Source organism: Neovison vison, chromosome 6 (assembly GCF_020171115.1).
Source record: "Neovison vison isolate M4711 chromosome 6, ASM_NN_V1, whole genome shotgun sequence".
NCBI classification, from domain to species: Eukaryota; Metazoa; Chordata; class Mammalia; order Carnivora; family Mustelidae; genus Neogale; species Neogale vison.
In genome coordinates, this window is record NC_058096.1 from 1,467,854 (window position 1) to 1,483,818 (window position 15,965).

Below are 15,965 nucleotides of genomic sequence, written 5' to 3' on the forward strand. Positions count from 1 at the left end.
CCCCCACCTGCTGCAGGGGAGGCTGAGAGCCGCCCCCCCCCCGTCATCGCCGCTCCGGCCGCGGACTGCAGGGGCCGCCCCGCGGGCTTCTGTCGCGGTGACGGACCGCCCTGCCGGCCACCGCGCGCTGACCCCGACGCCCCGGAGCGCGACCTCCGGCCCGAACCGCGAGCGCCCCGAGGGCCGGGCCGCCGGCAGGACCCCGCTGGCCGGACGCTGCCGCGTGGGGCGGGGCCGGCGGTCGCGGGCGGCCGGGCCCCTGGACCCTCGTTCACCCGCGCGGCCCGTGTCCCCCCGGAGACCGCGCGACTCGCAGGCGTCCCAGCGCCCGCCGCCCGCGGCCTCCCACGTCCTGGGCTCGCGCCGCGCTGCGGGACCGTGCGGGGCCGTGCGGGGCCGCGGCCGGCGTCCGCCCCGGCGAGATGCGCCGACCCCGCCGAGCCCCCGGTTCCGAAAGCGCAGGCGAGGCGCGTCCGCGCACACCCGGCCCCGCGCGACCCCGACCCCGACCCCGCGCGACCCCGACCCCGACCCCGCGCGGCCCCGCCCCGACCCCGCGCGACCCCGACCCCGACCCCGACCCCCGCGCGGCCCCGACCCCGACCCCGCGCAACCCCGACCCCGACCCCGCGCGACCCCGACCCCGACCCCGACCCCGACCCCGCGCGGCCCCACGCCACGGGTGCCCACCGCGCCGCCGCTCACCTTCGCGCCGACCCCGCCGGCCGCCGCCTGCGCAGGGGCCGCCTCCCGGGCCGGGGGCGCGGGGCCGCACGAGGCCTGCCCCGCGGGCCTCACCGCCGCCTGGTGCACGCGGGCCCGCAGCCCCCTCACCTTCCCCATGCTCCCGCCAACCCCGCCGGCCGCCGGAAGCCGGTGCAGCGCGCCGCCCTGCCGACCGGAAGCTGGTCCTCCGCGCCGGCGGCCCGGCCGGAAACAGGAGCCGGGCGGCTGGGCTCCGCGCTCCTCCCGCGCAGGCGCGCGGACGGGGGCGGGGCTAGCACGCGCGCCCCGCCCCGCCCCGCCCCGCCCCGCCCCGCCCCGCGGCCTCCCGCCCCGCCCCACCGGCTCGGCGGTCCTGCGATCTGCCGCGGCGCTGGACGAGGCGCGCGGCGGACCAAGCCTGCTGGAAGTACGGCGGCGTGTCAGCCCCACGGCCTCGTGCCTTTCAGAAACGCGCCGGGGGAGAGCAGGACTCAGAGGCCGGGGCCGTGCGGGCCTGTGTGTGCTGACAAGCGGAGTCCGGTGTGCGGGGGGACCCCCGGACACCAAGGGGAACCCCAACAACCCGTGGTCCACCCGGCGCGTCTGCTTTCATCCGCCCTGACCGGACAGTTACACCGTCTCACTCACTCCTCCGAACGGCACCTCGAAACTGGCGCAACCCGCCCCTTCCCACCCCATCTCCCCCAGCCCCGGTAAGGCGCGGCAGGGTCGCAGGCTGGGAGCCCCGCTCTCCGGACAGCCCCGGTTTGCTCTCCGTGCTCGGGGCTCCAGGGCCTGCGGCCCGGACGGCTGCCTTCAGGAGAGCAGCCTGGGGGGGACTCCCATCCCCAGGGACCCCGTTGTGCTGCTGGGGACGCAAGGCTGACGAGTCCAGAACAAAGTTCAGCACAAAAAGGGCTGCGGTGGGGGCCACACTGGAGCCCAGACTCAGCCAGGACACTAGCTACACCGTGTCCCCCCACAGTGGGAGTCAGCACCACGGCCAACCATGGCCAGAGGCCGGTGGAAGCCCACGCGCACAGATGAGTCTGGGAAAGGAAGAGCCAGCTGCAGGCAGGGCCGGGTGCCTCTGCTCAGGAGGGACACAGAGGGGCTCCCCCGCAGGACACTGGACAGATGACCATATCAGCTGCTTAAGGCCAAGGTGATGGGGTCTGTGATTGACTCAAGGCCACGTAAGGGGCTGGAATTTGAGTCCGTTTATATATTCAAGGCTTTACTGAGCAAACAGTGTGCTAGAAGAAGCAGGACTATGGCAAGTGGGCACGTCCTACTTGGGGGGAGAGCAGGTCCCTTCAGGGTGTCTTTGGCCAGGCTGCGCAGGAGCCGATCGGTCCCGTTCCAGAATGGCCCAACAGGGAACCAGGCGGTTCATAGGTGCAGAGGGAGACACCAGGCCTGAACATACAGGGGTGACTTCACAGCATGGACCTGGGCTGAAGCCACAGAGAAATGTCCCGGGAAGAAACCCCAGAAGACCCTCTCAGGCGTGACATCCCTGCGCTGTAAGAGCTGCCAGCGTGGGTCTCTGCTCAGCATCTGCCGGCCCAGGTCGGTGGAGAGTAGAGACCAGTTTCCTCTGGAGAGGACCTCCTGCGAGGCCGTCCGTGGCACGGTGGGCACTCAGCACTCAGTCAGCCCCGGGCGGGGACACCTTCAGTTTTAGGGCCTGCTTTTTGCCTCCTCTGTGCAGTGCAAGTTTTCTCCACACAGAGAAAATCGTGTCCGACAAAACGGATAAGCTAGGAGTTTTCAAAGTCCCGGGGCCTCTTCTCTCTCCATCTGTCCCATGGTCCCCCTGGCTGACCTCCTCCTGTCCACACTTCCCACGCCCGACCCTGCTGTCCTCACATTTCCGTGTGCAGCCGGATCTCCCCATCTCCACCCGAAAATGTAGTAAAAATCTTAAAACAGAATCCTCCCCCTCCTCCAGCCCCCGCCCCGCCCGGCTCTGCTCTCGGTCCGGGAGGCCCGGCCCCATCCGCTCTGCCCTTTGTGGCGCTCAGCTGGGACCGCGATTCTTCGCTTTTCCTGACTCATTCTTCGGTCGCCCGAGGGCGCTCGCGGCCCGCTCTGCGCGCACCCTGGGCTTCTGGGTTTCCGGGCGGAACTGGGGGGCCGTGGGGCTGCCGGAGAATCCGCTTCCCCAGGCCCTGGAGCGCCTTCGGCCTCCGCCCTCGGACTGCGGACAGGCCATCTCCAGACCGCCGCGCGCCGAGGCCTGGGGTCCCAGCAGCCGCGGAAGGATGGACCCCAGGAGGTGCAGACTCCCCCGCGGCCCTTCCCTGTCCCCGGGGCCCTCAGTGAGGGACTTCCTAGTGAAGAACCCGTTCCGCAGACCCCACCAGGCTGCGCGTGAGGGCGGCCAGCGACCGCTCCCTGTAAGGCAGCCCCTCGCAGCTCGGACGCCGCCCGCCGGCCACAGCCCCGGAGTTGGGACTCCCAGCCCTACCTGGCCCTCGGCCGCTGCCCTAACCCTGCCCTCGCCAAGTGCCCAGGGTCAGGATTTCCTTCCCGGGGTGTCATGGTCACCCCCTTGCCACCAGCCAGGGTCAACCTGGGTCCAGATAAATTCGCCCCACCGCTGCCCACTCAGCCCTGGGAATGTGTCCTCTCCGCCCGTTTCTGCCCCTCTCCCCGCACACTCTGCTCCCTTCAACCCCTTCCCAGCCCGAGTCCCGGTCTCAGGGTCCCCCCAGGCCCCACTCCCGGCAGGAAGGTCCTTGCCCGCGCCTCGGGGGAGCTGTCCAGGCTTGGGGTTGACTTGGCAAGGGAGGAACTTCTGGGGCTTTTTCCCCATCTCCGCAGTGGGGGTGCCAGTGCGGGGTTCTCGGGGAGATAGAGCCCCAGGCGCGCCCGCAGCAGCCGGCTCAGTGGGCTCCAGGGCCCTGCGAATGTAGGCAGCAACTGTGGCCTGGTTCGCGGCTCAGGGTCGGCGTGGGGTTGGCAGGGCCGAAATCCTGAGTGCGACCCCAGCCCATCCTGCCCCGCGCGGGTGCTCGAGGGCGAAGGGATGGGAGGGCGTTTTCCCTCCCCCCTCCTCCATCTCCCGGACCCTCCCCAGCGTCCTGGACCAGCGACTCTGGGAAGGAGCTGCCGCGCCGCAGGGCATGTGGCTGACACCCGCCCCACTGGGCGCGCAGTGCGCTCGCTCGCCTGGCTGCAAACTGGGAGACTAAGGCAGGCGCCGGGTCCCGGGGTCCTCCGCCCGGCCTGGTCTCTGGGCGAGGAGCGCGGAGGCCACGCCCAGAGCCTTCTCCGCGACCCAGAGGGCGCACGCCCGTGCTCTTTGGCTTGGCTTCGGGCACTTCAGGGGTTAAAACGATCGGTTTGAATCTCTGCGGGACCGCTGTGGTCTGAACGTTTCCGTAACCAGGGGAATTTCCGGGAGTCGGGCCGCACGCGTCCCGCGTGGCTCCTGGACAGTGCGGCGGGGCCCCAGGCCGTGCGCGCGTCTGCGGGGTGGACCATCCGCGCCTCCCGCGCCCAGGAATGCGACAGGAAGTTGAGATGCAAACGCTCTGGGGCTGTGCAGTTCCCGAATTTGGAAACTTTCTGGGTAAAAATAACGCGTCCAACTCACTGCGTGATGCCAGGGTTGACTGGAGGAAGTGGTGAGCGAGGCGTGGGAGGAAGAGGCCCGGGGAAGTCGCGATTTCGCCAGCGCGCTCTGACCCCAGGGGTTGCGGGCTGGGGCCCGCCATCGCCCTACCCGGGCGGCCCCAGAGCCCCAGGCCCCAAACGTCCAGCTTGGTTTCTGGTCCCTCCTTCCAGCCCTCCCTCCCCGGAGCTAGGCAGAGAGCCGCTTCCGATGTTTTGACAGTTTATAGTTAACGTCCTTTTCCGATTACAGAGTTAACACGTGAATTTCAGAAACGCTTTGGAAAACACAGAAACCTACTTTAAACAGCTAAAATCCCTCTGACCCCCTTGCCCAGAGGTGCTTGGCCATGAACGTCAGTTCCTCCCAGCACCTTTCCCCCACCTGTTTGGGTCTTGCTGCCTTTTTTAAAAATGTGAAATTTTCATGTTGCTGAGGCGTGAGAAGGGGTAGGTCTCCCTGGAGCCCACCCAGCACACAGCCCTGGGTCTCAGTCTGCGCCCCCCATCCTACCCATGCGAGCTTCAGTGTGCAATTTCGAGGGTGGCCAGGGTCACACCCAGATTAGGGCAAATGATCCAACCCCCCTCCCCCCTCAACCTGAGCCTCACCCCAGCTTAGGCGGCTCCTGGGTGCTTCCCCATGGGAATGGGATTTTCCTCTCCTACCCCTCTGCTGGATCTTATTCACCAGCCCTAGTGGGCTGGGCCCTGGGCGCTGGGCCCTGACCCCTGCCCCACCTCCCCCTTTCCAGGCTCTTCATCTCACCCCCACCTTTCAGGAACTGGGCTAAGGCCTCACAGCCACCTGCCCAGCAGGGGCCTGGAACTGCCTTTGGGGCTTCCCAGAACCCAGTGGCCCAGCACTGCTCACTTGCCTGCTCCTCTGCGGGCCACAAGCAAGACTGACCACGGTGCCCCACGCTGGAAAGGTGCTGCTGTTCTCTTGAGAGAGAAAACAGGAAGAAGAAGACGGAGAAGGCTGCCCCCAGCCTGCAAGGGCTTCCCAGGTGAAGGAGGGTGAGATTTTCCTGGATGGCTCCCTGTGGGAGAGCTCTCGGTTGGGACCCCAAACCAAGGCGGGGGACGGGAAGCAGGTGGGCAGAGCTGGAGCACTTCACGGGAGACGGGGAAAGGAGGCCCCTGGCCCCAGCTGGCTGCCCAGGAGGGTGATGTGGACCCAGGGGGGATAGGCACAGGAACACCAACCTCTGGGGCTTGGGGGGTGCTGGTGGGGAGCTCGGGGGCAGAATGAAATGCCTGGATCTCCTCTGCAGAGGAGGAGGAGTCTTGAAACTGGTGTGGGAGGCCAAGAGAGAAGCTTTTGGAGAGAGAAAAAAGGCCCCTAGGGTTGACTTCAGCTTCATGGGATCCTGGTTCTGTCCTGGGCCCTGAGGTCCTCCCGTCCTTCTTCCCCAGCATCGAGTGCCTTCCTAGTGCAGGCCCAGCAGCCCGGGGCTCAGAGTCTGCTCGGGGCTCCGGACCCAGCGTCCCATCAGACCCCCGGAGCGGCTGAACCAGACACTCGGGCCCCGCCCCCATCAGGATAGAGATCCTCGGGCTGGGCGTGGGCCCCAGGTCTGCCTTCCTCACACGGACCCTGCCCAGTGCTTAGGCTGGGATTTCCAGGTTCCTGCGTGTACTTCCTCCTCTCCCACCCAGCGGCCTCCCCAGAGAGCCTCTGGTGTGGAGCAGGGTTCTGCCTGCTCTGAGCCCAGCTAAGCTTGCTTATGTGCAGCGGGTCCGAGGCTTCCCTGGTGCCGCAGAGCAGTTTCCGCGGCACATGTGACACACGCCACCTGCTATTCCCGCACTTTCTCTGGGCCAGGCCTGTTATCTGTCCCCGTCGGCCCATAACCTCACACCCACGGAGGGGAGGCCAGTGATCACTGACGTCATGGACGTGGGGGGAGCCCAAGGCCAGAAGCGACTGCTTGTCACCGCAGCCAGGAGGCTGGACAGCAGGAGAGGGAGAGAGAAGCTCAAGCAGACCCTGCCCTGAGCACAGAGCCCAATTCGGGGCTCCATCTCACAACCCTGAGATCATGACTTGGGCCAAAATCGAGTCGATGCTTAACCAACTGAGCTATCCAGGTATCCCCAAAAGCAATTTCTCTATAACTTCAGGTATAGACACTCCCCTCAACAACAACAACAAAATCTGCTGTGATTTGATTGAGAGCTCCATGCTTCCTGGGACCTTGTGGCTGCCATCTTTCTGATGATTTGCAACTTCACACTTATTGGGCACTTGCTGTGTGTGCCAGGCCCTTTGAGAAACCCTTTCATATGTCTTCATTTGTCCTCACAGTGGAAGGGGGGGTGAGGGAAACGGGGGCCCAGGGAAGAAAAGGGATTGGCTGTCTGAAGACGACTACCGCTACCAGTGGGCCCGTCTGTCGGACCCCAAGTCCCTGCTCCTCTCTCAGCCTAGCATCCCTGCCCCCAAACCAGGCCCCTACGGCCGGAGGAGCTTAGAAGGCAAACATGGAAACTGAGCTCCTTAATCCAGGGTTGGAAGGTACAAAGTTGATCTGACAAAGGCAGCTGAAACGTCCAGTGGGCACACGTCCCTAAAGATGTCTGAAAGGGGCTTTATTTGGCTTTGGAAGAAATGACAGATTGAACAGGAAATGGCAATTCGGTAGGTACCGTAAAGAGAGAAATGACCCTGGGACCTGGGTTAGGGTTAGACGGCTCGCCTGACCTCCTGGAACCCCCACCCGCCAGCCCGGTCTTCATACTGAAGGAGAAATTAGATTCCAGGGGACCGGGAAGGCACTATGACCTTCCTGTTGTGGTAATGAGGATGTTAGCCTCTCACGCCCCAGCCCATCGCATCTCTGTAGAATGATGAACAGTTTCATTTTTAAGTTATTGTTTTTAAAATAGGCACCATGTCCAGCATGGAGCCCAGAATGGGCCTTGAACTCATGACCCTGAGATCAAGACCTGAGCTGAGGTCAAGAGGCAGATACTCAACTGACTGAGCCACCCAGGTGCCCTCCAACAATTCCATTTCTAACCTGGGCTCAGTGCTTTGGTTATTCTGACAGTGTAACTGTGCACTACTGAGCCAAGGGAACATTCTAGAATTACATTTTCTTCCTTATACAACTTCTGGTTTTCCCCCCAGCATGGATAATTGCTTAACTTTTTCTGGCTCAATCTCCTTTGCTGGAGCCAAGTCTTCTGCCCTCCAGCAGGTCCTCCGTGTGACCTTCCACAAAGTCAAGTCTGTTGGTTAATCTTTCTGTTCTGGTGAGGGTTGGGCAGTCCCTGCTCAGGCCATAGGCCAGCCTCTGCCCCGGCCTCCTCAGGGTGTCTTTCCTTTAGCCGAGTTGGAAGGAGGAAGCCAGAAAGAGGAAGACTAGGGACAAAAGACCTTCTGCTTGACATGAAGGCGTAGTTAGGCAGTAAGTGGGGATGAGGACACGTAGGCCGGCATCCAGGACAGTAGGTGGCTGGAAAGGGCCTGACCCCTCAAACATCTTCCCTACCTTCTATGCTCGCCTGGCTGCCCTAGCACCCGTGTGGCCTGGACTGCAGTAAGGATCTCTGTGGCCCTGGCAGGGTGACTTTCTGCTTGTTGGTAAGGATTTGTGGGGGCCCCAGGGAGAGAACTGTTCAGAGCACCTGGCAGGGCCCACAGTGTTTTCCGCTCTGCTCTGCCCACCCCCCTGGGAGCACGCTCGGGCCTCCTCTGCAGCTGCCTCTGCCGGCTCCTCCACCCCCCTCCTGCCCCACAAAGGGAGCAGCGGCTGAATCAACATTGCAGAAGGAAGTTACTGCGAAAGAAATGAAAAAGAAAATAAAAGTGAAGATCGGGGAGCGGTCACGAAAGGACAAGAGCTGGGGCAGATGGAAGTCGCAAAGGGATGCGGGATAGGAGGGTGACAGCTGGGAAATGTTGTCACGGCCCTGCTGCTGGCCTGAATGCCACCATGCCACGGCACCCTCTCAAGGGCCAAGCTTGTGCTCTGCCTTTTTTTTTTTTTTAAGATTTATTTATTTGAGAGAGAGAGGGAGCACGCAGGGGACTGCTCAAGCAGAGGGAGGGGCAGAGGGAGAGAGAATCCCCAGCAGACTCCCAGCTGAGCACAGAGCCTGGCTTGGGGCTGGATCTCAGGACTCTAGATCATGACCTGAGCTGAAATGTAGAGTCAGACGTTTAGCAGACGGAGCCACCCAGGCGCCCCTGCTTTCTGCCTTCTGAGCGCTGGGTTGTGTTTCCCCGGTGCCTCCTCTGATGAGTGGGTCCCCCGTTCTCGGGCTGGCGCGTCACACCCGCACAGCACCGTGGGCTGCGCTGCCTTGCTCTCCAGACTTCTCCCGGCTTCGGCTAAGACACCACAGCGCGCCTGGGCGTCTCTATAAAGGGAGCCTCGCTTTGGCCATCATTAAACTATGTCTTAATCTTTGAGATCTCTTAGTGCTGTGTATTGTGGGAATGTGGCTGGGGGTGGGGAGTGGGGCTGCGGGTGCCCCGGCCAGCATTCGGGACAGCCAGAGAATGGAAACAGCCTGCCTCTTGCGTCTCTTCCTCTGTTTTACATCACTTAGGCTGCCCGTTTCCCCCCACCCCATGCCCAGAATAATTTGAGGGACCGCCGCTCTTTCTGTCTTATAGCACTGTGACGTGCTCGTCCCTGAACTGGGCCGTGGTGTCCTGGAGGGCGCAGGCTGCGTGCCCTCTGGGCTTCTAACACAGCACTGGGCCAGGCAATGGTCCTCAATGAACACTGGATGAAATGGAGCTGATTTACTAGAAGGCTAGAGGGAAGTGGCCACAGATGGAATTTATTGGGACTTTGGGGAAAAGATTTTTCCCAGAATTCTGTTCTTCCACCCCTGGCTTCAGCTTTTTTCAAAATACCAAGCCTCGTCTCTCATGCTCACGCCCCACAAAGGCTTCCGCTGGTTGGACCATCACTTCCTCTGTTTCACACCATTATTCCTGGATGGAGAAACCCCTTGGCATGCACCCCAGGACTCCCCGTCTCCCACCTCGCTGCCCTAGTCACTGGCACCACACCTGGGTCTCGCCTGCTCCGTGGTGTTGGCCCTGGATGCGCCATGGTCTACCTAGACGTTTCCCCATTACTAGATGTAAGTTAATTACGTTATAGACGCTAATGACCCAATAAAGACACAGACACTTTGTGGTCCTGGTTGTGGCTACCAGGAAGAACAAATGATGTGCATACTAACTGTTTAAATAAGTGACGCCAACTACCCCCCGTTACCTCACCATCTTTCTGAATTTGCCCCCATGGGAAATGGTATCTCGTGTGGTTTTGGGGTCTGTCTTCCCAGTGTCCACTGAGTCTCTGTTCTGTTGACTTCCTTCACCCGAAGAATGCTTGGGATTCACTCATGTTGCTGAATTTCTCACACGTCACGTTACGCCATCAATGTCCCTCTAGGCGCTGCTTTACCTTCACCCCATAGTACGACTGGCAGCATATCATTTCATTCCATTCAAAATATTTTCTTTTTTTTTTTTAAGATTTTATTTATTTTTTTGACACACAGAGAGACATCAAGAGCATGAACACAAGCAGGGGGAGTGGGAGAGGGAAAGCAGGCTCCCCGCCAAGCAAGGAGCCCAATACAGGGCCCAATCCCAGGACCGTGGGATCATGACCTAAGCCAAAGGCAGATGCTTAACGACTGAGCCACCCAGGTACCCCTCAAAATATTTTCTACTTTACCTTGAGGCTTTTGTTTGACCCACAGATTATTAAGAAGTGTGGGGGCACCTGGGTGGCTCAGTAGGTTGGGCCTCTGCCTCCAGCTCAGGTCATGGTCTCAAGGTCCTGGGATTGAGCCCCACATCAGGCTCTCTGCTCAGCAGGGAGACTGCTCCCCTCCCCCTCTCTGCCTGCCCCTCTCCCTCCTTGTGATGGCTCTCTCTATCAAATAAATAAATAAGATCTTTATTTTTAAAAAAGTGTGTTGTCTCTTTGGCGATTTCTCTACATCTTTCTGGTTGCTTATTTTCTAGTTAAATTCCACTCTGGCTACAGAACATACTGGGAGTGGTTTCGGTTCTCTTGGATGCGTGCAGGAGTCTGTCCTCCTTGCTGAAGGAGCCACACACACCCTGTGGCTGCTGGCTGGCGTGTTTCAGATCGCCCGTGTACTTGCTGCACTTGTCTCCTTTCTAACAGACTGCTGAGGGGGCACCAACAACTGCAGTTGTAAGTGTGCCCATTCTCCTTGCAGCTCTGATTGTGTTTGTGTACCATGAGCCTGTTGTTAGGTGTGTGCCCATTTACAAACCTTACATCTCATGGAACTGGCCCATTGCCGTTGAGTAAAGCCCCACCGTACTGTCAATGGTTTTCACTGCTGCGACAGCTACTGTGATTGAAATGAGCAGAGTACTTCCCTGTTTTCCACTGATTAACATTGCCGTGGTACATCTTCTTCCTTCTTCTTCTTCTATCCCTATCTGCTGCTCTGTCTTTATTCCTCAGTATCCATATTTCCGGCATCATTTCCCTCGGAAATCTTAAGATTGCTTTTAGAGCTTATCTGCTGGAGACTAATCTTCTCACTTTGCCTCCATCTGAGACTGTATTTACTTCTTCATTTGTAGGGAATAAAGAACTGCAGGAGAATCCAAGGCTGGCAGCCCTTTCCTTTGAGCACTGTGCCACTGTATCCAGGCTCTATGATATTTTTTAAAGATTTACTTATTTATTTTTGAGAGAGAGAGAGTGAGTGGAGTGAGAGGCAGAGGGAGAGAATCTTCAAGCAGACTCCCCACTGAGCAGGGAGCCTGATAATGAAGCTCAATCTCAAGACCCTTGAGGTTATGACCTGAGCTGAAACCAAGAGTCAGATGCTTAACCATTGAGTCACGCAAGTGTCCCTGCACCTATAGTTTCTGATGCTGCAAACCTCTACAGTTTGCAGTTACTCAATGCTTGCTCCTCTGCATGCAATGTGTCATTTTTCTCTGCTTGGTTTTAAGAATTTTCGTTCTTTTTTTTTTTTAAGATTTTAATTATTTATTTGACAGAGAGAGAGAGAGATCACAAGTACGCAGAGAGGCAGGCAGAGAGAGAGGGGTAAGCAGGCTCCCCGCTGATCAGAGAGCCCGATGCGGGACTCAATTCCAGGACCCTGAGACCATGACCTGAGCTGAAGGTGGAGGCTTTAACCCACTGAGCCACACAGGTGCCCCTCAAATGCTTTTTCTATCAACCAGTTCACTTCTGTCCTTCTGCGACTTCAGTAATGCAAATGTTATCCAGCCTCTGTCTTTGCCAATCTCTTTGTCATTCATAATGGTCTCCAAGTTCACTCACTTTCTTCCCTCTCACCATTCTCCCATTAAGCCCATTCGATGATTTTTTAAATCTCTGTTACTGTATTTTTAATTTAAATGCCATCTTACTCTTTTTCATAGTTTTTTTTTTTTATCTCTGCTGAAAATTTTTACCTTTATATTTGTTTCAAGAGTGTTTTCCTTACTTACTGGAGCATATTCATGAGAGCTGATTTAAATGCTTTCTGTGATAGTTTCAACACTGGATCATCTCAGAGTTAGTATCATTCATTATTTTTTCTCTTACAAATTCCTGAGATTTTCTTTGGTGTTATTGTCATGTGAGTACTTTTGGACTGTATTTTGAACTGGATCCTATCAAAATCTCCAACCTTGCTCATTTTGTTTTTGCTGTCAGATCAGCCTGATTAGAAGCAGATCACAAGTTCAGACCTGCTTCCTGTAGGCTGTGGTTCCCACATGAGATCAGTTTTCACAGTCTTCACAGTGTTATTTGGATACATCTCACACTTGCATGCCCCTGGGTCCAGTCTTTGACCTTGGCAATGGTCTGTACCATGTTTCAATACTCAAAGCCTTTCCACACATGTCCAGCTCAAGGGTGAGTCCGAAACATCATACTAAACTTCATGGGATCTTTTTCTAGACCTCCTTCTTATCCCCTACACTCTTTGCCTCCAGAGGCCTCCCTCCCTGCTCCTCTGGTTGTGAAGTGGGGGTTGTAGTCCCCACACACTAATGAGTATCTCCGGTGGCTACATTACCCTGGGCCACAGTGAAGATTGCAGTAGCTTCTGCTGAAATAAAGTAAAATAAATAAAATAATAAAATAATAAAATAAAATAAAATCTTCTGCTGCTCCCACACTCTTGGGAGCACAGGTTTAGGTCAGGAATTGCCTCTAGGGTAAGACTAGGACAAAGAAAAGCAGGCATTTCTCCCTCTCTCTATCCATCAGGGCATCCCTTCCCAGCCCAGAGTCCAGAAAGAAGGGCTTCTCTTGACCATATGCACCATGCTGTTCTGGGGTGCAGGATACCTTGAACTAAGCCAGCGGTTTGGGGGGCAGGACATCCCCATATCAGTCTTTCATCAAGTTTTGATTTCTCGTCCCTATCTTTCAGAAAATTGTTCTGTTTCATTCTGTGTGATATTTTTAATTGTGATCAGAGATGGAGGGCAGTGTGCTTGCTCGGTCTCAGGAGGGACTGGAAGCTCCTGGTGACTTCTTTTTACTCCTAAATATTCTTCATTTTGTTTCATTTGTTACAGCTTCATTAAAGTAGAATTTACATGCCTACATTCACTAACTTTAGGTATACCACTTAATGATTTTAGCAAGTTTACAGAGCTGTGAAATCATCACCACAGCCCAATTTTAGCACATTTCTGTGACCCCACACTCCTCTTGCTCATTTGTAGTCACTCCCTGTTAGTTCCTTTTAAAAAAAAAAAAAACAAACTCAAGACTACAGCAAAGTGTGAAGACCAACATCATCAAACACACATACCCACCATCCTAGTCGTCAGATCTTAACGTTTTACCTTACTTTGCCCAGAATTTTTTCTTCTTAAAATGATAAAATTGAAGGTCTCTGCACTTCTCTTCCAGGACCGCTGTCCCCTGTGCCTTCAGAGGTGACCACTGTCCTGAACTTAGGATTCATGGGCATGTGGGTGTCTCCAGCATCACGCAGGCTACGTGGTCACACCATACAATCTACTGCAACTCATGCGTAGGTCAAGGTTTTGAGATGTGTCCTGCGGATACACACAGCTCCAGAAAAATACTTAAATTCCCACGCATTATCCTGCCATATGAACATACCATAGTGTGTCTACCGATCCTACATTAGGTTTGCTGCCAGTGTCTCAGGATGCTGGGTTTTTTCTTCAATGTCACCCTTTGGTTAACATCTGATTTTCTTATACTGTGCCCATGAATTTGCCTCCTTGTGACCTTTGTACTTTAGGGCATGTCGAGATGTCCTTTGTGGCTTAATACATGATCTGCTCATCGGTTACAGAGGCCGTAACCCTCAAAGTGTTCACAAGCCTCCTCTGCATCTGTTTCATCTGTTCATTTCTGAGAGAAGGACATTAAAGACGTTTGCTGCGTGTGCACCTGGGTCCCTTGGCTTATGTGTTTGTCAGTTTCTGTTCTATGTGTTTTGCGGCTATTTTTTTTCTTTTTTTTTTTTTAAAGATTTTATTTATTTATTTGACAGACAGATATCACAAGTAGGCAGAGAGGCAGGCAGAGAGAGAGGGGGAAGCAGGCTCCCCGCTAAGCAGAGAGCCCGATGCGGGGCTTGATCCCAAGACCCTGAGATCATGATCATGACCCGAGCCGAGGGCAGAGGCTCAACCCACTGAGCCACCCAGGCACCCTTGCAACTATTTTTAATTTGTGGATGATAAATTCCATGACCTCCATCATTCCTTAAGCATTTAGTACTTTTTGCCTTGAATTATATGTTTTTGTTGTTGTTGTTGTTGTTGTTGTTGTTGAGAGAGAAAGAGGAGAGGGGAGGAGCAGAGGAGAAAATCTTCGGCTCCACGCCCAGGGCAGAGCTCAGTCCCAGGACCCTGAGATCATGACATGAGCTGAAATTAAGAGTCAGAGGCTTCACCAACGGAGCCCCCCCAGGTGCCCCTTGAGTTATACCTCTTGATATCATTTCTACCTAATTGTTAGTATTCCCTGGCATGTGATGTGTCTATCATCCAGTCCTTTATTTTTGACCTTTAGTGTCTGATCTAAGTTTATCTGATAGACAGAATTTTTGTCACTTTTTCCTTTTTAACTGTGGTAAAAAACTGAAACAAAAACATAACATAGGGATGCTTGGGTGGCTCAGTCGGTGAAACATCTGCCTTTGGCTCAGGTCACGATCCCAGGGTCTTGGGATGGAGTCCCGCATCGGGCTCTCTGCTCCGCGGGGATCTGCTTCTGTCTACCTCTCCTCCTTGCTCATGCTCTCTCTCTCTCAAATAAACAAATAAACAATTTAAAAATCTTAAGAAAAAAAAACACAAAACATAAATTTAACCATATATCTCACCATCTTTTCCCATTTTTGAGTGTGCAGTCCAGATGTTCTGTCCACATTGTGAGCAAACAATGTCCAGAACTTTCTCATCTTGCAAAACTGAAAGCATCCTCCTTCCGCAAATTTACACTTCTTTTTAAAGTTAAAAAAAATTTACTCCAGAAAATTTACAGTCGCGACAGTTGACAGAACAGTTTCATGAATCCAGATGCCCTCAACATTTGCTTCCACGATCGTCAACTTGGCCAGTCTTGTTTTCTTTATAGCTTTATCCACGGCTGGTGCAAAATGAAAAAACTTTTTAAACATTTTAAAGAGAAAGGAGGAGAGGTTTACTGCAGCGCGTGTGAGGACAGCCGCGCAGGGAGGTTTACTGGAGCGCGTGTGAGGACAGCCGCACAGGTCGACAGCGCTCATGGGACGACGGCGCTCAGGGACCCGCGTTGGTGCGGAGTTATGTGTGTTTTTACACGGAGCTCCCCATGACCACAACGAAGTGCATTCCAGAAAACAATAGACTGTCTTATTTTAACCCACTCCTAGGTGCCACGATTCCTGAAATTCAGGAATATTCTAGAACATTCTTAGTGTATGTGATGCTACATGACTTTAATCTTACAGGAGTCAGCGAGGGTTTTTTTGTTTTTCTTCTTTTTATGCTTAGAATGCTCCTTTTTGGTTATTTTTTCAACGAAGCAGATATATGGTATGTGCTTGGGGCAGAATTGGAGCAGAAGTACAGCCCATGCTTCGAGGTTTTGCTGAGTCATTTTGACCTTGGGTAAATGTCAAGCTATAGCTTCCCTGGGGGCCCAGGAGCAGGGCCTACGTGTATGGAAAGGCGAACATCTCCTTAATTTTCCCACCCTCCCTCCGTCACCCCTCCCCCCACTCATTATCTGGCAGCAAATCCGGAACACGGCACCGCGTCCTCCGTAGATACTTCCGTGTGTAATTCTTAAAGGCGACAACTCTTGAGTATAATCACAAAATCTATCACACTTAAGAAAATTAACAGCACTTTTCTTTGAAGATTTATGTACTCATTTGAGAGAGAGTGAGCGGACACAGGGGGAGGAGAGGCAGAGGGAGAGAGAATCTCAGGCAGACTCTGTGCTGAGTGCAGAGCCCAGTGCAGGGCCCCACCATAGTTTCTTAATATCACCCCCTCTGAGGACCCCGAGCTCACGACCTGAACTGAAATCAAGCGTCACATCCTTAACTGATGGAGCCCGTCGGGGGCCCCAACCATAGTTTCTTAATATCACCCCCTCCGTACATTGCGA

The 15,965-nt window shown here is 55.5% G+C and overlaps 1 protein-coding gene across 6 annotated transcripts in view; it reads right to left on the minus strand.

Annotated features, from left to right (window-relative positions):
• The window catches only part of SLX9 (SLX9 ribosome biogenesis factor), a 37,150-nt gene extending 36,289 nt beyond the window's left edge, over nucleotides 1-861 (minus strand). For 5 of the 6 annotated variants that reach the window (XR_006384942.1, XR_006384943.1, XR_006384941.1 and 2 more), the window contains exon 1: nucleotides 706-843. Coding sequence is in view for 3 of the 6 variants with exons in the window: in XM_044250835.1 (XP_044106770.1) it covers nucleotides 706-843 (138 nt within the window). In the remaining 3 variants the exon portion in view is untranslated. Of the gene's footprint in view, nucleotides 1-705 lie in introns of all 6 variants that reach the window. The other variant, XM_044250836.1, reaches the window with a different exon arrangement.
• Nucleotides 862-15,965: the final 15,104 nt, after the last annotated feature.